The sequence below is a fragment of the Trichosurus vulpecula genome, chromosome 8 (assembly GCF_011100635.1).
Source record: "Trichosurus vulpecula isolate mTriVul1 chromosome 8, mTriVul1.pri, whole genome shotgun sequence".
In the NCBI taxonomy this organism is placed as follows: domain Eukaryota; kingdom Metazoa; phylum Chordata; class Mammalia; order Diprotodontia; family Phalangeridae; genus Trichosurus; species Trichosurus vulpecula.
In genome coordinates, this window is record NC_050580.1 from 116674998 (window position 1) to 116700526 (window position 25529).

The 25529-nt window shown below is 39.1% G+C and overlaps 1 protein-coding gene across 1 annotated transcript in view; it reads left to right on the forward strand.

Annotated features, from left to right (window-relative positions):
• ADAMTSL3 (ADAMTS like 3) overlaps window positions 1–25529 on the forward strand; it is a 563622-nt gene that overhangs the window by 243063 nt on the left and 295030 nt on the right. Inside the window, exon 5 of the mRNA XM_036737163.1 lies at window positions 20572–20617. Coding sequence (XP_036593058.1) covers window positions 20572–20617 — 46 coding nt within the window. The remainder of the gene's footprint in view (window positions 1–20571; window positions 20618–25529) is intronic.

The following is a 25529-nucleotide window of genomic DNA, read 5'->3' on the forward strand; positions in this document are numbered from 1 at the left end:
ACCTGGCTCATTTTGTCTCACTGAGACTCAGTTTCCAAAAGCATAAAATGATGAGGATGATCAGGCAGCCTCTGAAGTCCCTCTCAGCTCTAATACTTGATGTTTGTGTGACCCACATTCACCATCCCTGCCCAGCTTGACCAAGCTTCTGACTCATATTCCCTTAGCTCTCTTTGGACTATCCACTTCAGTTTAATCTCTTTTCAGTCCCCAGCTTACAGTTACATTGATTCCACTCTGGTATGTGGTTATACTTGTCTTCCTCATCAGAAAGGGAGAAAGCAGTGTGGTCCCCTGAACATAGAGTCAGAAGACCTGTGTTCTGTCACTTGTTCCCCCTATGACCTTGAGCAGATAATTGGACCCCACCCTCACCTTTCACCACCTCACTTCTTCAGCTGTAAAAAGAGTTTGAACTAGGTCCACCTGGCTCTAAATCTCTGAGCCTGTGTGATGCAGTGCCTCTTACCAGAAGACCTTTCTGATCCACATTAATGCTAGTGCCTTCCCTCTGTTGATTATCTCCAGTTTCTCATACAAACTTTCTTTTTTTGGTACATAGGTTTTTGTTTTTTGTACATAGCTGTTTGCATGTTGTCTCTCCCATTAGACAGGGAACTCCTTCAGAGAAGAGACTACTTTTTGCTTTTTTTGTATCCCCAGTGCTTAGCACAGTGCCTGGCGCATAGTAGGTGCCCAGAAAGTGCTGACTGACTGACCTCCAAACAGATGCCTGCCTTCCTCAATACTTTGCTTCCCCTGTGGTTTCCATACTTCCTGGACTGTCTGGGCCAATCTCTTCCTGTGTTTTCCGGTTAGTTGGGCTCCACTGCTCTCTGCTGGTTTCCATAATGTTTGCAGGGTAAGCTGACCTCTTGTCACCAGCTGAGGATCTTGATAAAAATAATTTATTTAAAAAGTTTAGCAATGAAAGGGAAATGGGATGGTGGTAAGAGAGAGACAGAAGTCAAGTGAAGGTTGTTTTAAGGGGAAATCTGAGTGTTTTTGTAAGCAAGTGGAAGTGGGCCAGTGAAGGAGAGAAGGAAGATTCAAGAAGAAATAAGGAAGGGAGCAAGGTCCTGAATGAAGCAGCAGGGAGATAGATGAGAACAGAGGTGGGAGAATTCTTCTTAGGAAGGAGAAGAACTACTTCTCTTTCTCCTTATTTGCACTTTGTTTATATAACTTTATCCACTGACTTAGGTTCCAGAGAGAATGGAGGCAGGTGGGCTTCTACTGAAATAGTGGTTGTGTATGTTTGATGAAAACTGCCATAAGAATAAATTAGGGACCGTAAATTGCTGCTTTCACCTTATTGTAAGTCAACCAAAATAGATACATTTATGGTTTTGATTTATTAAAAATTATACTGACTCTATCCAGAATGTACTTTTCCTAAGTGCTATATATGCTTCTGGGATTTGGTCCAACACCCCTTCCAGACTATCCAAGTAGCTACCTAGCCTTTAAAAGCTAAAAAACCACTGACTTCCGATACTAGTGACCTATCTAGGGGAAAGGTAAGACTTTTGCCTGATGAATAAGCCACTCCCCATTCTCCATTCCCTCCAAACTGTCTAGAAGTGGTAAATTCATATAACTCATTTCTGTTTTCCAGTGGGTCATTCACTCTCACTTCATACGCTTCTGGCCTCATGGCTTTAGTGTGCTAGGACTGGGATTGAAACTTGGATCCATCAGATTCACATATGGCTGTCTTCATAGCGAAACCAGTATTTTGGGGTTCTTGCCATGTGCTTAGTCATATACATTTGGCAAAGCGTATAAAATAAATTTTGGAATTGATGCACAGAAGCATAAAATATTACAACTGAAAGAGAACTTAAGATATAAATGATAAGTTTTGGTTGTTTACGTGATTAAGAAGGTGCCCAGTGAGATGAAGTGAGAAATGCTAGGATCATACAGCCAATTTATGATGGAGCCCCAGTTAAAATCCAGGCTTTCTGACTTCTAGTCCAGTGCTCTTCTCACCATACTGGTTCTCTCTGCCTGTTTCCATATTCCTGTTGGGTGACATGTTGTCCATGGGAATTCCTATAGCTCTAAGGTAAATGTTTTTAAAAGGCAGCTAGGTGGCAAAGTGGATAGAGCACTGGACCTGGAGTCAAGAAGACTCATCTTTCTGAGCTCAGATCCAGCCTCAGATACTTACTTGATGTGTGACCCTGGGCAAGTCACTTAATCCTGTCTGCCTCAGTTTCCGCATTTGTAAAATGAGCTGGAGAAGGAAATTGTAAACCACTCTAGTACCTTTGACAAGAAAACCCCAAATGTGGTCAGGAAGTCAGATGTAACTGAAACAATTGAACAACAACAGATGTTTTTAACTTTTTGTATGTTGTTTCCCCCTTAACAGTCTGGTGAAGTCTAAGGACCAATTTTCAGACTAATGTTTTTGAATGCATAAAATAAAATATATAGAATTACAAAAGAAACCACTTATATTGAAAAACAGGTATCACTTTTTTTAAAAAAAAAAGTAAATAAATAATCTTCAGGTTAAGAACTCCTTTTCTAAGGCTATATGAGTTAGACTAATAGATGTTTTCTACCCATTCCAGAGGACATTGACTAGAAGTGGTATGGTTAAAAAGCAGTCAATCAACAGTTGGATTTTTTTTGTTTTTAATTTAGTGCCTACTATGAATCAGGAGACGGCTAGGTGTTAAGTGGATAGATTGCTGGGGCTGGAGTCAGGATGTTACTAGTTCAAATCTGGCCTTAGACACTTACTAGCTGTGTGACCCTGGGCAAATCACTTAACCACTGTTTTCCTTAATCCATTGGAAAAGGAGATGGCCAACCACTCCAGGATCTTTGCCAAGAAAACCCCATGGACAGCATTGGCAAGCTATTGTCCATGGGGTTATGAAGAGTCAGACATGACTAATGTTCAGTCGAATATCAGCAACACGTGTCAGGCACTGGTGCTAGACACTGGGAACACAAGTACAAAGAATGAAACAACCTCTACTTTCAATGAACTTACATTCTAATGGGGGATACAAGTACATATAGAAATATATAAATGTAAAATGAATAAATAGAAATTTATGCAAAGTAGTTAAATACCAGTTTCTTTCAGAGGAAGGGCACTAGCAGATGGTGGGATCAGAAAAGGCTTCATGGCAGAAGGTGGAGGCTGGAACTTCATCTCAAAGGCAGAGGGGGCTTTGGGGAGGCAGAGGTTAGGATGAAGTTTCTGAGTGAGGGAGGAGAGCTATAGGATGGCAGCTTGAGTATATGGTAGAGTCTAGTGAAAGTTTTAAAAAAATTAAGGATGATGGAAATTTGGGCATGGTTGTAGGAAGTAGAGAAAGCACTAGCAGAGGTTCAAGATTAGAGAAAGAGAGGGGATGGTAGAGGATGCAATGATCTGACATTACAAATTTGTAATGTGCCCAGTCGGCTCATTAGAGACTTTCTCCAGCTTTGTTCAACAGTTTTGTCAGTGAGGTGGAGGTGGTAAATGGAGGGGGATCCAAGGAAGAGAGAGACAAGAGAAGTGGGGCAACAGGACAGGAGGGCACAAGGCATTCAAGAAAGCGTTGAGTTGAAATGGCTAATTCTTGGTTTGAGGTGGGAGAGGAAGGAAAGTATAATCAGAGTAGGAGTAATGGCCTAAGAAAATAACAAGGGATAAAGAGAATGGAGATCTCAATGACAGCAAAAAAATAAGTGCAGGAGGGTGAAGCAAAGGAAGAAGTAGAATGAGTCTAGGTTCAGCAAGTCGATGTCCCTCCCTTCTTCCACAGGGTAGCTGTTGTAGGAGAGGGAGGCCACAGTCCTCCAACTAGCAGAGGGCACAGGTTGGGAGCCTGAAAATAAGGGAATGGCTTCCTGGACTTAAGTCAGAAGTTTGAGGGTTGAATCCCAGCTCTTATATTACTAGCTGCATGAACCTTGGGAAAATCATAATACAATCTAATTCAATAAGCATTTATTCAAATATCTACAAGGCAAAACAAAAACAAAACCAGTTCCAGGCACTGAGGAGCTTAGATTTTATTGGAGATTGGAGGGTAGGGGTGGGGATAAAACACTTAAACAGATAAATCAATACAAAACAATTTGATGAGGGAGAGAAGACTGGCAAAGGGGGGAATCAGGAAAGGTTTCCTGTAGGAGGTGCCATCTGAGCTGTGCCTTGGAGGAAGCTAAGGATTCTGAGAGGCAGAGGTCAGAAGAGTGCATTTCAGGGAAGGTTGTTCAGTCCTCTTCAGTTGTGTCTGACTCTTTGTGACTCCCTTTGGTGTTTTCTTGGTAAAAAATACTGGAGTGGTTTGCCATTTTTTTTCCTATAGCTCATTTGACAGATGAGGAAACTGAGGCAAACAGGGTCACAAAGCTGGTAAGTATCTGAGGCTAGATTTGAACTCAGGTCTTCCTGACTGCAGGCCCAGCAGTCTATCCACTGTGCCACCTAGTTGCTCTTTAGGAAAGGTGGAACAGCCTAAATGAAAGGAAGGTATAGTATATGGAATTGCAAGTTTGGAGAACTCCAGATAGACCCAGTTTGGCTGGAATATAGAGTTTATGAAAGAGATTATTGCAGAAAAAGTCTAGAAGGGTAAGCTGAGGCAAGGGTGGTAAAGATTTTGAAATACCAAGCTAAGGAGTTTCTACTTTATCCTAAAGGCCATCAGGAGCAGTGGAAGACTAGAGAAGGAAATGATATAGTTAGACCTGTGTTTTGGTGAGATTATTTGGCAGCTGTGTGGAATATGAATTGGAAAGGGGAGAGACTGGAAACAGGAAGAATAATTAGAAGGCCTTCAGTTGTGTGTGTGTGTGTGGGGGGGGGGAAGTGACTGTGAGTGAAGAAGAGGAGATAGATGAGACAGATGTAGAACTACAACTACTGGGGCAGCTAGATGGCACAGTGAGTAGAGCACTGGCCCTGGAGTCAGGAGGACCTGAGTTCAAATTTGGCCTCAGACACTTCACCCGCTTTTACTAGCTGTGTGACCTTGGGCAAATCACTTAACCCCAATTGCCCTGCCCCACCCCCAAAAAAGAACTACAACCACTAAGACTTGCTAACTGATTGGATATGGCCAGGACAGGGATAAGAGAGACTGAAGAGTCAGGATAATCCAAGTGAATCTGGGTGACTGGAAAGCTGGTGGTGCCCTTAATAGTAACAGGGAAGTTGAAATAAAGGAGAGTTGAGAGAGGGTCAGTCATGGGTTACATCCTGGACATACTGAATTTGAGGTGCCAGTGAGATATCCAAGCCAAAAGGTATGGCAGACTGCTGACGGTGTGAGTTTTCAGTACAATATAAACTTTTGAAAGAATTACTTTATTGAGCCTCCTCAAGGAGCCTTGAAGAGATAAGAAAAGATTGGAACAGCTTCTGTGCGGAGATCAAGAGAGAGATTAGGGTTGCAGCTGCCTAGAAATGATAACTGAAATCCATGAAAGCTGAGCATAGCCATGGGTATCGAGAATAAGAAAAGGGCCCAGCATAGAAACAGTCTTAAAGTGAGCCAGGGTGAGAGGGTAAGTGCTGGATAGGGATGATCAAATAAAGCAGTTTGATGAAGAGTGATGAGAAAGGTAGGAGAACTGAGGTGAAAACTGGGTTGGGGCGGGGTGGAGAAAAGACCTTTTTATTTAACATTTAAGGAATCTTTTAGTTATCTTGGAGAAAGCAGCTTCAGTGGAGTGTCTGAGTCAGTAGATACACTGCAAGGATTTGAGAAGAGACAGGTGAGGAAGGCAACCATATAGATAATTTTCCCCCCTTATAATTTGACTGCAAAAGGTTATAGTTTAATAGCTTGAGAGTCTGGCAAGGTTAGATCAGTTGTTTTTTTTTTGTGAAAGACTTTTGCAAGTAAATGATTGGTTTTGTACATAAGCAATAGAAGATGAATTAGTGGATAAGAAAGGGTTGAAAACAAATTATAGAGGATGATCAAAGGAGTGCATTCCCTTAGGTGATATGAGGAGAATGTAGTCAAATGCATAAGTAGGATTAGAGGCTTAGGGCTAAAAGAGGTCTTAGCAGTGACCTAGGCCAACCCAGTCATTTTAGTGCTGGGAAGATTAAGGCCCAGAAAGGTTAAATTGTATGGCCAAATTCACAGAGGCACTAATTGGCAAAGGTGGGATTATAGATTGTCTGACTCCAAATTCAGTGCAGTTTCCATTGAATCATGCCTTGGCAAGAAGAGCCATTCTTGGTCAGAGGCTATAGCAGAGATGAAAAAAATTGGGAGATGTGAAGGGTATGATGGAGAAAGGAGGAGGGCTAGAGGGAGAACAGAGTGTAGAACAGACAAGAAGAGGGAGTTCAAATAGCTAGGAAGTAAGAAGGAAGTTCCCCTTCCTTCCTTCCTTACTTTCTTCCTTCCTTCCTTCCTTCCTTCCTTCCTTCCTTCCTTCCTTCCTTCCTTCCTCCCTCCCTCCCTCCCTCCTTCACTGAAAGAGGGAACCAAGGGGTTCCCTATTTCAAAAGGGAAGGGATAGGAAGCTTGAAGAGATAAGAAGTTTGAAACCACGGCTGTGAAGAGTGTGAATGTTCCCAAAAGAATAAAAGTATTGCAATATAGCAGGGAGTGCTCAGTTGAAATTACATGACATGAATTTGCACTGAACCTGGTCAGCACAGTTGAATAGCTCAATTGGAAAATACCTAATTTAATTGGAAATCTCCTAATTTAATCCTCTTAAAATTTTTTTTACATGTGAAAGAAAAGAAATTGATGCCCAGAGAGAGTAAGTAAAATAAAGACAATATTTTTGACCTATCTACCTCACAAGATTATTATGAAATTATGATGTATATAGCTTTAGAATTTATAGAACACATTCATGCCCATTACTTCTAGACTACTGAAGAAATGTGTGTGAGCATACTTTGTAAATTCTAAAGCAATGTAGATATATATGTTATTATAGTTATTAAAACATCCAGTGTCTAAATCTTGTCATTATAAGATGCCAAGATATTCCTCTGAAAGTGATTAGAGAATTCGATTCAACAAATACTTAATAAGCACCCTACTGTGTGGCCAGTCTTGGTCCAGCACTGTCAGAGTTACAAACTAAACAGGGCACAGATCTGCCCCTGCCAGTATGTGCTTACTTTTATTTTTTTAAATTAACTCCGCCACAAATAGGGATTGTTAGACCCAACTGGTATTGGAAAAGTTGGATTTGGAGGTTTTGGAGTTAAAGTATTTAAATGCGCTGGGTAAGAACAGGAAGTGTAGAACAGAATGGGACAATTAAGTAAAGAGAGGAGCCACATGAGAAAAGAAGCTCAAGTCAGGATTTAAATCCTATTTCTGTGAACAAGTGGCAGCCTGGTTGGGCCTCACTTAACCTCCCCTACAAAACTAGGGTTTTGGATCAGATGGATAAGAGTGATTTTTCTCTGAATTTAAAGAGATTTGATAGTAGAGGGGTGGTGGATGGAATACAGGAGGAATTACCTGCCTAGTTGTTTGCCTTATGTACTCTATATGGGGTATGTGGATGGAGGACTAACATCTCTGGTGTGAGGACTTGCCGAGCCGTTTTCAGGGCTGCTTATCCATCTTTGGTGTCTCCAAGAAGCTGTGGCATGCCCATCAGCGATACTCTAGTAAAACTATCTTGGGCTAAACTTGAGAAGATGGGCTAAAGCAGCTTGAGGGTAACCAACAGGCCTCAAACCTGTCGGTGAGTTAGTGGGGTGTCTACCCCAAGTACACGAAGACTTCTCCCACTGGAACGGGTGGACAAGAACAATTTGTTCTAGCAGCCACGAAGGCAGCTGAATCAGGTGCTTTGGGGCGCTTAGAGTTTGGTCAGACATCAAAGATGCCAAGGTCATCCACTGCATCCCGGGCCATCATCAGTTGTCTTGACTTTTGTCTTGTCACTGGACTTCAGTGACTCTGGGAGAGATGAGACTGACGACTTTGTGCAACTCTGCCTCACTTGAATCCAATTCATGTGCAAGTCAAGACATGTGATGTCACTGGTCCTCTGAAAATGAAGGCTGAACAACACACAACAGCAACATGTAATATAGATAGCTGTCTAACATAGAAAAACTGGTCCACATGTAGTATGGACTTTTATTTAGATAGAAAGTGTCTGAGACTTGGCCACCCTGACTCTGGAAAGGCAGCTGGACTTGGAGTCAGGAAAACTTGAGTTCAAATTTGGCCTCAGACACTTACTAGCTGTGTGACCCTGGGCAAGTCACCTAATTTCTCTCAGCCTCCCTTTCCTCATCTGTAAAATTGGAAGTAGTAAGAGCACCTTACCTCACAGGGTTATTGTGCAGATCAGAATAGGTAACATGTGAGGTGTTTTGCAAACCATATAGCATGATATAAATGATAGGTATATTTTTATAGCCGGTGAACCATGGATACCACCACCTAGTAGAAGAGGGGCAAGCAAAATCCAAGACTTTGGTAATTGGGCTGACATTCCTTCTCTCTCTTAGTTACAAGTTGGTTTTGGGCTAGAATTATATCTATTTACTACACAGGAGATAGCTGGGTGGCTCAGTGGATAGAGCACTGTGCCTGGAGTCAGGAAGACCTGAGTTCAAATCTGGCCTCAGACACTTACTAGCTGTGTGACCCTGGGCAATTCACTTAACCTCTGCCTTAATCCATTAGAGAAGAAAATGGCAAACCACTCTAGTATGTTTGCAAAGAAAACCCCATGGTAGACATGGTAGACATCGAGAGTCAGACATGACTGAATAACATTACACATCAAGTATTACTATATCTATGGTAGTAGAAAGAGGGCTGTTTTTGGAGGTAAGAAGACATTGGTTCAAATCCCATCTTTCAGACACACTGTGTGACCCTGGATAAATCATTCAGCTTCTCAGGTGCCCTGGGGAAGCATTCTGAGACTATAAACTGCAGAGAAGATTGAAATCTGAATTGATTGTAGAAGTGTTTCAGTGGAGGCTATCAATGAAATCACATTTTTATCACATTTTTTTTATATTTTTACATGCTCATTTTAAAAAAAAAATGTTATTTTTGGTTCCCTAACTCTATCTGATTTTTTTTGATAGAGAGCAACAATATAGGATGAATTTCTTCATTTAACCCCCACTAATGAGAATACATTTTAGATATATAGAATTCCTAGCTTAATTTTCAGGTACTGCTTCGGGAGACTGATTAATGAGTTCCTTATCAATTGTTAAATAAGGGTACCAGGGTCCATCCTCTCTTCATTGCCTAACACAGGACAGAGTGATTGGTAAGGAGATTTATCTTTTAGGTTGTTGTTATTCATTTAATCATTTTTTACAGTCATATCTGACTCTTTGTGACCGCATTTGAGGTTTTCTTTGCAAACTACTGGAGTGGTTTGTCCAGCTCATTTCACAGATGAGGAAACTAAGGCAAATCAGGTTAAGCAACTTGCCCACAGTCACATAGCTAGTAAGTTCCTGAGGCTAGATTTGAACTCAGGTCTTCTAGACTTCAGGCCCACTATTGAGCCACCTAGCTGCCCACTTTTTTTTTCCTTTGGATTGCTGTTGGATTAAATATCTAAGACCCTTTCCAACTCTAAAGTCTACAATTCCATGACCTCTTCTTCTGAGGTGAACTCATCTAAGCCTCAGTGTCAGGACACTTACCTATTCCTTCTGAAACTATATAAAAGCTCTTCAGAAACCATAAAGTATTCTACAAATGGAAGGTATTATCATCATCATCATCATAAAACAGAAGTGTGGTCTGGTGGTTAGAACAAAGACCAAGAATGAAGAGACTTGGGTCCAGTGCCTGGCTTACTCAGAAACATGCTGAAAGCACGTTGGCAGATCTCCTTGTCTCGCTGGGTCTCAACTTTAGAAAAGAAGGCCTCCTTTTTGCCTGGGTAGGTTGTTGTATGTATTTGCCTAGAGTCAAAGACTACTAGAAATAATTGAGCAGGATGAGCCCTTAATAAACCACAGTGCCTAGCTCTCCACCTTTAGATATGGTCATATTTAAATTATTCCAGACCCATTCCAGTGTTTAACAACCCTCCCTATAAGTCTGGGAAGTGCTTTGAGATGTTGAAAAGAAACCCAGAGTAGTATCACTTACTTCTTTTGGAAATCTTATGGCTGCTCTCTATCCCTGAACAGCCTCAGAGACTTATAAAGCCTTTATAAATCTTGAACCCTTGTGGTCAATCCCTTCTGGAAGAAGGGTACTGCTTGGGAAATTACATTCAAAACAAAGACGCCCTAGAACTTTAGAGAGTATGTATGTGCCTCCCTTTAAATTCAACATTTGGGGAATTTGGGTAGATATAATTTTCACTTGTTAATTTCTTTGTGAATTGTTATTTTAAAAATTCAATTACATTTAATACCTTTTGGCTAGTTTGTGTTTTGTACAGTAAGCCAGCCAAAAAAATCCCTTTCTCTTGAAGAACTTGTAATGTGATACTCTAGGCAAGTACCAGCAATGAAAAATACAAGGCTTAAGTTAGCTATTATTTTAGAAGTTAATATCTTTTTCTTCTACAAAATATACACTAGATCTTTAATACACTAATATTTGAGTCAAGGTACACTACCAGTATACTAGCAATTGTGAAGTGACCGCTATAAATTGTAGCAGTATAAACTCCAGAGCAATTTTAATAATATTTTTAATGTATTCCCATGTGGAGACAACATATGTTTTCTATGCACTGATAAATTTATGGTTTCAAAAGTATTCTGTATCAGGTTATTATGATTGTTGTAATGAGTAGGAAGTACATAGTTGTGAAACAACATTTTCAGATTCTCATATACCCTAAGAATCATTAGCTTTCACAGTCATTGGAATGAAATTATAAACGTGAAGGCAGTACTTTTGTATTTTGGCTACCATGGGTCAAGGGAGTTATTTCTAGAGTAAGCTGGCAAATTCCTGTATAGGAAATTTAGGCTCTCGTGTCCTTAGCTTTTAAATAACTTGCATTTCATTTTGTGCCTGGTTCATAAAGTGGTTATTTATGTACATGTTAAGAGACTATAGCATAAGCTTGCCATACCAAGTGAGGCCAGCCAAGGGATTGACTAAGTGTTGAATTTGAAAAAGCCTGTGTTTTAACATAAGCAAAATGAAGTAGTGAAGAAGAAGAAATCTTCCAGAACATTTAAGGGTAGAGAGAAAAACCCTTTCTATTGATACAGCCAAATTTAAAGGGCATCCTAATATACTTACTGGGGGTTATATTGAATAAATTTGTCATTTGATTTGTTGTATAATTTGCTGAACTCTCTCTCTCTTGGTTAGAATTTGAGTAGTATTTGTTTTAGTGGTGAAGCATTGCTTTGTATTTTCACTTGTTTAAATTCAGGACTCTGTTTTATTTTTTTCTTTCTCTACTCTTTTTCTTATAGTTAGGACAAGCTGCCATTAAGTGGTGATGGTACCTGAGTTATGGTAATGTGGTCCAATTAATAAGCTTTTGTCAAAGGCATACATTTATCTGATAGACAAATTAGCTTCATCTTCCTTTAAAAAGTATTATTAAAGTAACTGAACTCAAAGCTATATAACAACAAAAGTCTTTGATATAATTTAGTACTTTTCTCACTTTTAGCTAGTGTAGTAACTGCCTATTCTCATTTATAAAGCTTAAGCAGACAACTTTCTTGCAAATTATCATGATTCTATTAATTTAGAATTGGTGGACAGGGGTGGGGGAGGAACCTCTAAAGGACCTGCAGAATTTCATCAGTTCAGAAAGGAGTCCCAAGTTCTTGCATTTCAAAACCATCATGTGCCAACAACTTTCTAATTCTGGAGAAAGTATCATTTTCTAACTGTTCTGAACTGATAAGAAGACTTTGATTTGCCTTTTCTCCTTCCTTCTTAGCCTTTTACTTTTCTCCAAACATGAGACTAGGTGTTTGACATTGTTACGCATGGGTATCTGCTTTCTTTTTGATTGGAAGGGAGAATTTTCAGAGAGAATGAAAGAAAGAGGAAGAGGAGAAAGAGGAAGAGGAGAAGAGGAAGAAGAAGATGAAGAAGAAGAAGAAGGAAGAATAAAGGATGAAGAAAGAAAGGGGAGAAAGAGGAAATTTAGTTGTTAAAAGTCTAGCTGTTTTCCTTGAAATTCGCATGCAATGATTACTTCTAATGCAACTTCAAATGAAGTTGTAGCTATTGACTATATAGAGCTCTACATTTCTAAAAACATTATATATTCATCAGGAAAAAATATTTTAAAACAATAATTTAAACATTTAACAAGTTTTTAAAGCAGTTCAGCCAAGGCGATTTCATCACAGTTATCCAAAAAAGTAACTAGATTTTTGTGACTTGTTCCCTTACAAGAGGATGTTTTACAGGGTATTTTTTTCTTGTTGGATGAAAAAAGAGACTAGTTGATACAGCTAGATAATACAGATCTTCTCCGGAGGGAACTAAGTAAGCCCTGTGCTTTCAGAATAGCCAGGATACAGAATTTAGAGTCAGAAGTTGGATTTGAATTCCAAATCTGCTGCTTACTTGGACTGTTAATTTAAACCTTTCTAGATTTTAGTTTTCTCATATGTAAAATGAGTAGATTGAAATTCTAAGGTCCTTTGCAGCTCTGCATCCTGTAATCTGTGACCTAGACTGAAGCAGAGTAAACTTACTTTACTAGGTTCAAAATAGCTTTCATTTATCCCTGCTACAGTGCAGGGGTTAGGGACTCTGTGCCCCTGTGATCTAGAAAATCTACGTAAAATTTTTTGTCTCTTCCTTTATTACCAGAGAAATCTGAATTTTTTCTTTTTCTTTTATAGGGGTGTTCACAGTATTAAAAAATAAAGTATGTTGATATTATACAATACTATACATATAATTTATGCATTTTTGAGTATCTAAATTTTTTCCTGTGTCATCTGCTGGCCTTCATGTATGACAAGCTTCTGTAAAACTACCATTAATTTCTTATGCCAGCCTGCGATATATCAAAACTGCAATGGGGAAAGTTGTGACATGGAAGGAATGACTGTATATAGCACTCTAAGGTTTGCAAAATGCTTTACATTATGTTATCTGATTTGATCCTCATAACAACCCTATGAAATATAGATTCTATTATTACATCCATTTTAGAGATGAGGAAACTGTCCATGGTCACACAGCTAGTAATGCCTATGATGGAATTTGAACTTGGGCATTTCAGATTTCCAAGTCCAGCACTCTATCCACTGTACCACCTAAAAGATCATTTCTGATGAAAGTTATTGAAGCTCTACATTTGGCTTTTGCTCAAGTTGAAGACTAATATGATATGTATATGCAATGTATGTTGGGATAACCTTTCCATTGTTCTAGACAGGTAATGTAAATAAGATATAGATTTTCAGGTTTAAATGAAAGAAAAAAATAATTCTTGTGTTACTTCTACACTAGAGATATGGGTTCTGATAAGTTATGACTCTTACATTTGCTTGCTTACCTCTTATAGAGAGGTGTTGGAAGGAAAGTGGCTAAAGCCCAAGAGAGAATTAAGGAAAGCGAAGAATAAGGGAGAAAATTTATGAGAATTTGTGATCCAAAGGATCATAAGAGAAGATTGAGGAATAGTGAAAACTTCTGTTTATATATTTTGTTGTTGAGTTGTTTCAGTCATGTCTGACTCTTTGAGACTCTCCATTTGGAGTTTTTTCTTTGCAAAGATACTAGAACAATTTGCTATTTCCTTCTCCAGCTCATTTTACAGATGAGGAACCTGATGCAAACAGGGTTAAATGACTTGCCCAGGGTCACACAGCTAGTAAGTGTCAAGTGTCTGAGGCCAAATTTGAACTCAGGTCTTTCTGACTCCAGGCCAGGTGTTCTATCCACTGTGCCACCTAGCTGTGCTGGTTTATATATTTAACATCTATTAAATTCCCAAAGATAGTTATGGTGGTTTCATCCCTAGACATGTGTAGAATGGGTACACCTGAAATACACTGGGGTTAATCCTGAGATAGACTGGATGTGTTTTTAGAAATCCCTCAGAACTGTGGTTATTATAATAAAAATCAACTTATTAATTTAAGAGAGAATTTGCAAGGAAATGTATCAAGTTCAAAAAACACCTAGAGCTTCATTATCACATGTCCCACTATAGCAAGATACTCACCTTAATGCAGAATCATCTTGGGGCCTATTCAGGAAGTTTTGTTACCAGATGATCCTTTCAGCACTGGTCTCACCTATTACACAGATTGTCAGCCTATAGAATGGGCTGGGGAAAGAGGTAGGTGGAGGTGTATATAAGAATTTATGGGTTAAAAATGCAGGCAGATATCTTAGAATTTCAATTGATTTCAATTATTGGATGAATTTGTGAAACCTACTTTGTGTTTCCTGGTTTAAAATAATACTTTGGCATAAACTTGATGTGACAACAGAAGAGGAGGAGTTTTGCCAACTAGAACAGACCATCAAAATCCTACCCTGACAGAAACCCCACTTTCCTCTTGAAACCTTCCTCCCTGTGTCTCCCCTTTCCCTTAGTCTTCTGACCAGATCTGACCTTTCTCTCCTCTGAACTCCAACAGCACTTCCTTTCTACTCTCAGACACAGAGTGGAGTCATGAATTGAGGGAGCCTTGGAGTCAGGATTTTGTGGTTTCAAATTCCATCCTCGGACACATACTGGCTGTGTGAGACTGGTCAAGTTAGTTACCCTCTCAGTGCTTCTAAGTCACTTCTCTAAATCTTAGTGTTGAAACAGTTGCCTGCATTAGGAGAGGGAGCTTCTTTGTCTGGAATCTCCCTTTATGGCTGAAATCACAGGTTGAGGCTTCCCTCTCCACTCCTCCAAACAGACAAAAAATATGGCACTTAATTTCTCCCGCTTTGTATTATCTCAGTATTTACATATCTCATATCACCGCAAACTATAAGCCCTCTGAGGTTAAGGATCATTCCTTAGACATTTTTGTGCCTCTCTAAGTCATAGAACTATGCCAGATAGACAGAAGGACTTTATTAATTTTTTTGAATGAATGAATAACATCCTTCCCACTCATCCACCCCCAAGTTCTGCCTTTTAGGTGACTGGCATGTCTTTCCATATACTCCAGACTAAGAAATATTTAAAATTATTTGAAATTGTGAAGAATTTTAAATGAACAAAATGGGATTTAAGACAGAAAACAGTTCCAGCCCCTCCCAAACAAGCAGACTCGTGGTTTCCCTTGACCCTGGGTTTTCCCTGGTGAAAGCAATGCTCTCTGAGATGTGTTTGGCCAGCCGTCAAAGGAAAGGGAGAAGCCAAAGAGGACAACCACTCACTGCTCATTCCCACTAAAGAGGAAGGAAAAAAATAAAAGCTTGGCCACATCATCCACTTCTAGACAAGGTTTACATCATAATGAGTGACATATTTTAGAGCATGCACAGAGGCAGAGAGAGACCTTGGACCCCTTGAGTTCCCTTCAAAACAGGATTTCTTAACCTTTGTTGTATTATGGCTCCCTTTGGCAGTCTGGTGAAGCAAAGAGCCCCTTCTCATAAAGATGTTTTTAAATGCATTTACTAAAATTCATAGGATTACAAAAGGAACCAATTATATTGAAATAGTTATCAAAATACAGGAGGAAAAAACCCACTAGTTCATAGGCCCAAAGTCAAGAATCTTTGCCAAAAGAATTATAGGATCATCCTGTCCAAGACATTAGAGAGAAGGGAATCCTCTGGGGGGGAAAGGTCTTAGGGGACACAGAAAATGGAAGATATTCTATTTTTGAAAGTCTTTAGTGGAAGTGAGATGCTGTGGAAATAGATAGGTAAGATTTGTCTAGTGCCATCTCTAATCATACCTTCTTTAGTTCTCACCATGAAGGAATTTTCATATTTATTTTGTCCTGAATAGTATCTCCTGCTTCCACTAAATCTTACTCATCATGGTAAATTGGTGGCTGTGTGTTCTTGAAGGTTATATCAGTCAGAAGAGAGTGAGTTCTGATAGGCCTTATACAGACTGGAGAGGTTTTAAGAGTGGATCCAGTGACAGGTGGTTGCTCTAAGATCAGAAAGTCTTATTGGCAAAAGACTACCACTATGTAAGGAATTTTTTGTCCATGTAACTCATGATAAAAGACTTCAAAGTCCCTGAAGCCAAGTTTTTGTCTTTGTATTCCCATCCAGTACCAAAGGACCCTGCATATGTGTGTTGCATGGCACCTCGCATGTAGTAGTGGGCACTTAATAAATGCTTGTTGAATTGAATCGAAATTGAAACATCTACTGAGTTAGGGAAAAGCTATAATTTTCCTTAATGGAGGGCATACTCATGTCAGAGAAGTCACAGATATTCTCCAGGATTGGAGCAACAGTGTGGGGAAGAGGGTAAATTTGAAGTCTGAGAATCAGGAAGACCTGGCTTCACAGAACACCTCAGAAACTGAGTAGTTGTGTGAGCCTAGGAAATCAAAACCTCTTTTAGCATTAGTTTCTTTTTTAAATTTAATTTATTTAATATATTTAGTTTTCAGCATTGATTTTCACAAGAGTTTGAATTACAAATTTTCTCCCAATTTCTACCCTCCCACTCACTCCAAGATGGCATATATTCTGGTTGCCCTGTTCCCCAGTCAGCCCTCCTTTCTGTCACCCCACTCCCCTCCCATCCCCTTTTCCCTTCTTCTCTTGTAGGACAAGATAAATTTCTACGCCCCATTGCCTGTATCTTATTTTCTAGTTGCATGCAAAAACTTTTGTTTTTGTTTTTGAACATCTGTTTTTAAAACTTTGAGTTCCAAATTCTCTCCCCTCTTCCCTCCCAACCCACCCTCCCTAAGAAGGCAAGCAATTCAACATAGGCCACAGGCATATCATTATGTAAAATCCTTCCACAATACTCATGTTGTGAAAGACTAACTATATTTTGCTCCTTCCTAACCTATCCCCCTTTATTCAGTTTTCTCCCTTGACCCTGTGCCTTTTTGAAAGTGTTTGTTTTTGATTACCTCCTCCCTCTATCTGCCCTCCCCTCTATCGTCCCCTCCTTTTTTATTTCCTTCCTCCTTCTTTCCTGTGGGGTAAGGTACCCAATTGAGTGTGTATGGTATTCTCTCCTCAGGTCAAATCCAACGAGAGCAAGATTTACTCATTCCCCCTCACCTGCCCCCTCTTCCCTTCCTACAGAACCACTTTTTCTTGCCACTTTTATGTGAGATAATTTACCCCTTTCTATCTCTCCCTTTCTCCCTCTCTCAATATATTCCTCTCTCATCCCTTAATTTGATTTTATTTCTTTTAGATATCATCCCTTCATATTCAACTCACCCTGTGCCCTCTGTCTATACATATACATATATATATATATATATATATACACTTACATATATACATACACACACACACACATATATATATGTGTATGTATATATATATATGTGTGTGTATGTATATATATATATATACACACACACACACATATTCCTTTCAGCTACTCTAATACTGAGGTCTCATGAATCATACACATCATCTTTCCATGTAGGAATGAAAACAAAACAGTTCAACTTTAGTAAGTCCCTTGTGATTTCTCTTTCTTGTTTACCTTTTCATTCTTCTCTTGATTCTTGCATTTGAAAGTCAAATTTTCTATTCAGCTCTGGTCTTTTCACTGAGAAAGCTTGAAAGTCCTCTATTTTATTGAAAGTCTATATTTTGCCTTGGAGCATGATACTCAGTTTTGCTGGGTAGGTGATTCTTGGTTTTAATCCTAGCTCCATTGACCTCCAGAATATCATATTCCAAGCCCTTCGATCCTTTAATGTAGAAGCTGCTAAATCTTGTGTTATCATGATTATTTTTCCACAATACTCAAATTGTTTCTTTCTGGCTGATTGCAGTATTTTCTCCTTGATCTGGGAGCTCTGGAATTTGGGGACAATATTCCTAGGAGTTTTCTTTTGGGGATCTTTTTGAGGAGGCGATTTGTGGATTCTTTCAATTTCTATTTTACCCTCTGGCTCTAGAATATCAGGGCAGTTCTCCTTGATAATTTCTTGAAAGATGATATTTAGGCTCTTTTTTTGATCATGGCTTTCAGGTAATCCAATAATTTTTAAATTAATTTAAATTATCTCCAGGTCAGTTGTTTTTCCAATGAGATATTTCACATTGTCTTCCATTTTTTCATTCCTTTGGTTCTGTTTTATAATATCTTGATTTCTCATAAAGTCACTAGCTTCCACTTGCTCCAATCTAATTTTTAAAGTAGTATTTTCTTCAGTGGTCTTTTGGGCCGCCTTTTCCATTTGGCTAATTCTGCCTTTCAAGGCATTCTTCTCCTCATTGGCTTTTTGGAGCTCTTTTGCCATTTGAGTTAGTCTACTTTTTAAGGTATTGTTTTCTTCAGTATTTTTTTCCATTTTTGGGGGGTCTCCTTTAGCAAGTCCTTGACTTGTTTTTCATGATTTTCTTGCATCCTTCTCATTTCTCTTCTCAATTTTCCCTCTACTTCTCTAACTTGCTTTTCCAAATCCTTTTTGAGCTCTTCCATGGCCTGAGACCAGTTCATGTTTTTCTTGGAGGCTTTTGATGTAGGCTCTTTGACTTTGTTGACTTCTTCTTGCTGTATGTTTTCGTCTTCTTTGTCACCAAAGAAAGATTCCAAAGTCTGAGACTTAATCTGAGTCCGTTTTCGCTGCCTGGCCATGTTCCCAGCCAACTTACATGACTTGAGTTTTTCTTTGGGGTATGACTGCTTGTAGAGTAAAGAGTACTTTGTTCCAAGGCTGAGGGGATGTGCCATTGATTTCAGAGCTATTTCTATATAGCCAGCTCTGCCACACCAGCACTTCTCCTTCCCCAAAAACCACCAACTTGGACCTGACTCACATCTTCAGCAGGTTCTACACTCCTGCTCTGATCTGCCACTTAATTCCTCCCACCAGGTGGGCCTGGGGCTGGAAGCAACTGCAGCTGTACTTCTGTAGCTGCACCACCCCTGCTGCCCCCGGGGCAGTGGCTGAAACAACTCTTTTCACTCTGTCCCCTGCAGCTTTTCCCACTAACCTTCTCTGTTGTCTTTGGTGTTTGTAGGTTGAGAAGTCTGGCAGCTGCCACAGCTCACTGATTCAGGGATCTAGGGTCTTTACTGCCTGGCTCCTGGTCTGGTTGGTCCTGCCGCTGCCCACGCTGGGCTCTCCTCCCCTCTGCTCCCAGCTCCGTGTGTGATAGATCTCATCCAGTGACCATCCAGGCTGTCCTGGCCTGGATCCCTGCTTCTCTCTACTATTTTGTGGGTTCTGCAGTTCTACAATTTGTTCAGAGCCATTTTTATAGGTTTTTGGAGGGACCTGGTGGGGAGCTCACACAAGTCCCTGCTTTCCAGCTGGCATCTTGGCTCTGCCCCCCAGCATTAATTTCTTTACCTGTTAAGCTGGACCACCTAACTTGAAGGGGTCAGGAGGATTAGAGGATGTAATACTTGTTAAGTGACTTGCAGACCTTAATATACTATATGAAATTGAAAAATTGTTATCATTATTAATGACTATTACTTAGAGTACTTATAATAATCTTGAATTATTTGATAATATAATACTTAAAATAACATTGAAATAAAATCTCTTCATGCACCTAATTTTATGTGATAAAAATGTGCTAAATGAGCATACTATTTATGTTATAGGTATACTTGCAAAGAAATAATATTGCATGTGTGTGCAACCAAAGAGTTTATTATTGATGTAACAGATTAATTGGAGAGCAGTTTATTTTGGAGATAAATATAGTGGCTGACAAATAGAGCATTAAGGTTTATGGAGTACTATGAATACATTGTTTCATTTGATTTGGTTTTGGCCTCCCCAGCTATTAGTGCCTTCTCTTCAAAAGATACCTTCCCTGAACTCTGTATTTATTTTCTATATAATGAGCTATGTATCCGTTATTACCTCCAATGGAATGTAACCTCCTTGAGGGCAGGGACAAGTTTTTGCTTTTACTTTGTATCCCCAGTGCTTAAGAGAGTGCCTGGCATATAGTAAATGTTTGTTGATTGAATGACAATGTTTAAAGCTAAAGTCTTTGAAAAGTGAAGTGAAATGGGCTGGTAACAGGATTCTAGGAAGAAATTAAGGTAGAAAATAAGCATTTATTAAGCACCTACTATATGCCAGCCACTGTGCTGAGCACTTTACAAATATTATCTTATTTGATCCTCACAACAACCCCAGAGAGTAGGTACTATTATTATCCCCATTTTATAGTTGAGGAAACTGAGACACTCAGAAGTTAAATGGCTTGCCCAGGGTCACACAGCTACTGTCTGAGGCCTGACTTGACTGAGGTCTTCCTTGGCTCCAAGCTCAACACCCTATCCACTGTTCTACCAGCTGTCTTATATATCGATAGAAGAGTATGGTCATAGATTTAAAAGTGGAAGAGGCCTTGAAGATCGAGTAGTTCATCAGTCTCATTTGAGAGATAAAGAAACTCATGCCTAGAGAGATAAAGTGACCTGTCCAAGGCCATGTAGGTAGTTTTTACAGAAAATCGTTATCTGGTTTTGCTTGTGGATAATCATGACTTCTTTCAGAATCTTTATTCTCTTTTCTCCACCTAGGAGCTGCGAAGGGCAGAATATTCGATACAAAACCTGCAGCAATAATGTAAGTCTTGTAATGTAAAAAAAAATTCTAATGAAACTTTAAAAAGACATATTATTGTGGTATGTATTTGAAAGCTAATGGCACATAAATACTCTTTGCTCACTCTCTTGTTACCCATTTAAAGAGATTTGACTGTTCGCCTAATTGACCACAGATTTAGAATTTGCCCTTGGTGAATGTGTGCCTTACTGCCAAATTGGATACAAAATATTTCATGTGAATTACAAGGAAGTTACACATTTGGGGAGAATTCGTAGGAACTTATCCTAAATTGTTCAACATTAAGATATTTTAAAAAGATGTTTAAGACTTCCTTTTACAATTTTTTAAAGCAGTAAAGATCAGAAAGGATAAAAGCATATCTATCCTTCACACAATCTGCTCACCAGTTGAAGAGGATCATTTGACTTCTACTACTTAGATTAAGATGATAATTTTGAAAACTCTTCAGTTACTTTCTGTTTAGTCTGGAGTTGTGGGGATACCTTCATTCCAAATGGAATTTGCTAATACAAGCAGTAAGCTTAGCAGAGGTTGAGGCTATGACAATAAGAACAGAAGAGAAAAAAAATTTCCAAACACGTGTAACAGGCAGTGCTTCTAAAGTTGCTCTTGCTAATTGCTATTGTTTTTTGCATGAATTCTTCAGAAGTTCTAAAATATCTCCATATTTGGAAATATCTCCACATCTGTCCAGGACAAAAACCTTGACTAAAGCCACACCTATGTAAGTGTGGTTAAATTAAACCAAACGAAAAAATTCATCCTGGATTGAGCTACCTTCTTACAATGGGCTGGGACATTTTTCCTCTGCCTGGCCACAGAATAGAGTGTTAATAATGAAGTGATTTCATAAAATGAAATGTGACTTTTTTTTATGATTAAAGAGACTTGAAAGAAAAAGCAAAGAAAATAACTTTTCAGGAATCTTTTTGCAACTGCTGTTTTCTCCACTGTCTCCTTAACCAGAAAGAGTCACTTTTCCTTAGGTGTAGAGATCTAGAGACTGCTAAGGTATAAAAGAAGACAGAGAACATTCACTCATCCATTCAGTCATTCAGAGAGCATTTATTAAGTATCTTCCATGTAACAGCTACTACTACTGTTCTAGGGGCCGAGGATATAAAAGCAAAATTTGAAGCCTCTGCCCTCGAAGAACTAACCTTCAAATGAGGGAGTCAATATGAACACATATTAGCATTATTAAATATATACACAATAAATGTAAGGTAACTAAGGGTGAGGGGAAGACCATGATAACTGAGGGAGTGTCAGGGAAAGCTTAAAAAGGTGGCAAATGAGTTGACTCTTGAAATCAACTAGGAGTTTGACCAAGTAGGAGTCTATTGCAATAGTCCAGACTTTACTCTACAATCAGGCAACCTGAGATAAGTTCTGCTTTTTGATACTGGTACTAATGAAAAAAATAAACATAGGATTTTAAGGAATAGATTGTCTTGACTTCCAGAATCTAGTTATTTCTCTACACCTTGCTGACCTCCTGATTGGGGCCCTTAGGAGCCCCTTGGCTAACTGTACTAGATCTTGCTACAAGACTGTCTTTTGATGCTGACTTGGCTTGTGTTCAGCCACAGCAGCTGCCTAACCAATGCAGTCTTGTTGCTGTTCCACGTGCCAGCATGATAGAATCTGAAATTTCCTGTGCTCGAAACCTAGGAAGCTGACAGACTATCAGAAATCCTACTAGTTTCCTTTTGAGTGGTTTCTAATCAATCAATCAACAAGCATTTATTAAGCATTTACTAATGCCCTGGAGGGTAGTTAGAAGGCACAGTGGATAGAGTACTGGAGCTGAGGTCAGGAAGATGTGAATTCAGATCTGCCCTTACATGCTTACTAGCCGTATGACCCTGGACATCATTTAACCCTGTTTGCTTCAGTTTCCTCATCTGTAAAACAAGCTGGAGAAGGAAATGGCAAACCATTCCAGTATCTTTGTCAAGGGATTCCCAAATCAGGTCATGAAGAGTAGGACACCACAGAAAATGACTAAAATAAACATGTGCCCTGTACTAGGCACTGGGGATACAAAGACAAAAAATATTGGAAGTCCCTGCCCTCAAGGGACCCCAAATTAAAATATCCTAAAGGCCATTGATGGTAAGCAGTTATCTCCATCAGTTCTGGAACTATGGACTCTTTCTACAAGTTACATCCACAGTGGTTTGATTTAATTCATTTATTATTTATCGAGTACCAATAGCCTAGCATGGTAAGGAATACAAAAGAATTATATAGCATCCTCTCTGGATCACCTACTAGTGCTAGGCACTTTGCTGGGCGGATGGGAAACAGAACTCCCCAAAATGAAATAGTTCCTGCCCTCAAAGAGTTTACAATCTATCCACAATAGTTATATCCACAAAGCTCAATTCAGTTCACCGATTGCTTATTGGGTACATAGGCTTAGTACAGTGAGGAATATAAACAGATCATATGAACACAATTCATGTCTTTAACTACTATCTCCATGTGCATAGGTAGAAGAATACATTGCTCCAGTCCTGACTTAGATATCTATCTCTTGTCACCAATTACCATTAGGATATTTTTACTTTCATGACACATCAAAATCACCCCAATCAGAACTAATCTTTCTTTTCCTTTTGAAGCTTGGTCCCTTTCTCTATGCTCCCATTTCGACAGAAGTCATCGACCTTTCTCCTAATCAAAATCTAGGCGTAATCCATGTTCTTCTCTATCCATCATCATCTCTATCTTATCTGTAACTATTTCTGTCAAGTGTTCATTTGGAATATTTCTCTGAGATATGTTCTTCCTTTCACTCCATTTCTACTCTCACTATTTTATTCTAGAAGACTTATTACCTCATGTCTTGACAATAATCACCTCCTACCTGGTCTCTCCCGGAGATTCTTAACCTGGTGTCCTTAAACTTTTTAAAATACATTTTGATAGCTGTATTTCACTACAATTGGTTTACTTTGTAACACTATGTATTTTATTTCATGAATTTATTACCATTATTCTGTGACCAGGTTCACAGGCTCCATCAGCCTGCCAAAGTGGTCCAAGGACACAAAAAGGTTAAGAGCTTCTCCAGAGTCTAGATTCTAGAGTCAGTGGCTCCTATCTGTGCATACTGTCATCCAACTAACCTTTCTTAAACAGTTTTCAGCACGTCACTCTCCAGTTTAAGAACATGCAGTTGCTCCAAAATGCCTATTGTCTTTTTACTCTCTATTAATCACATTTGCTTAACTGTTCTCTCTTCACCAAAAAGGAGAAGGTCTGGACATGTTTGAAGGCAGAATGGATAAAGACAGAGAAAAGGAAGAAAGAGTTTCTCCATATTTCTAATGTTGTGCTTTTAGATAGAATTTATTAAGGACCCATTTTGTGCCAGCCATTGTGCTAAAGTCTAGGCTCTGAAACAGTTGTTGTATTTGTTGTTGTTAAGTCATTTCAGTCAGGCCCAACTCTTTGTGACCCCATTTGGTGTTTTCTTGGCAATGGTTCTGGAGTGGTTTGCCATTTCCTTTGCCATCTCATTTTACAGATGAAGAAAGAGGCTAAGGAAAACAGGATTAAGAGACTTGCCCAGAGTCAAACAGCCTACTAAGTGTCTGAGGTCGAGTTGGAACTCACAAAGGTGAGTCTTCTGACACCAGACCTGGCAGACTATCCATTGTACCGCCTTGCTGTCCCATTATAATATTATTTGTTTCATTGTATTTTTATTCATTTTGTTAAATGTTTCCCATTTACATTTTGATCTGGTTTGGGCCTCACTTGGGAGTGTTATGGGCTGCATACGGTCAGTGACTAGCTTGATTCCTCTGATCTAGGTAAAAGGTAATGAGGGTCTGAACTAGGTTGGTGGTTTTGTGAGTGGTGAGAAGGGGATAGTTATGAAGTTTTGTGGTAGAGGTAGAAACAACTAGATTTGACTATAATTAGATAAGTGGGATAGTGAAGAAGACTGAGGAATTAAGGATGACTCTGGTCGTAGACCTAGGTGATTCTTGGCAGAAATAGGGAAGTTTGGAAGAAAAGAAGAAACAGGGAAAAGATAATGAGTTCTGCTTTTGTTGCATTGATTTTAAGAGGCCTATGGGACATCCAGTTTGAAATACCTGGTAGTTAAATTGGTAATGCACAACTGAAACTCAGGAAGGAGACTAAACCTGAAACTTTGGGAGGAAATAGAATTTACTTTTGTCATATATAACTACAACTCCATTGCTATGGATGTCGGTGGGGCTCTTGTACACCCAAATGATGTGCATAAAAAGGGAGGAGGGAGAAGTATGATAAAACTTGAATGAGGAGCCATTCAAATTTGTTTGTTCAGTTTAAATGCATGGATTGGTCTATAGCAAATATAACTGATATGGGGTTTTTGGTGACTTTATTTTAAGAATATGACACTTTTCTTAAAACATACAAAGCCAAGAGATTCTTCATTAGTGTGTGTAACACATACCAACATGGCCTAGTAGAAAGCACACACTTGACTAGGACTCAGGACATCTGAATTCTAGGTGCTTAATTACCTTTTTGCTTCTCAATTTACTCATCTATAAAGTAAAGGTGTTAAAGTAGTTAATCTCCCAAGGCCCCTTTCAGGTCCAAATCTTATGAACCTTTGATATTCCATTAATTTCGTGTGACCTTGAAAAAGCTATTTCCCTGGTCAGGCCATCAATTTCATCATCTGTGGATTTATGGTGTTGGATTAGGGCCATGCTTCCCAGACTGTTCCATGGAGCCCTGGTATAGTGTGAATAGGGATTCTGAGAAAATTTGGAGGTTAGTGATACGTTCCCATGAAACATTAAATGTAAAATTATATATTTATACAAAATGCTTATAATGTGCAACAATTTCTTGGTATGAAAATAAGCTTAATTTTCTTTATATTACTCCA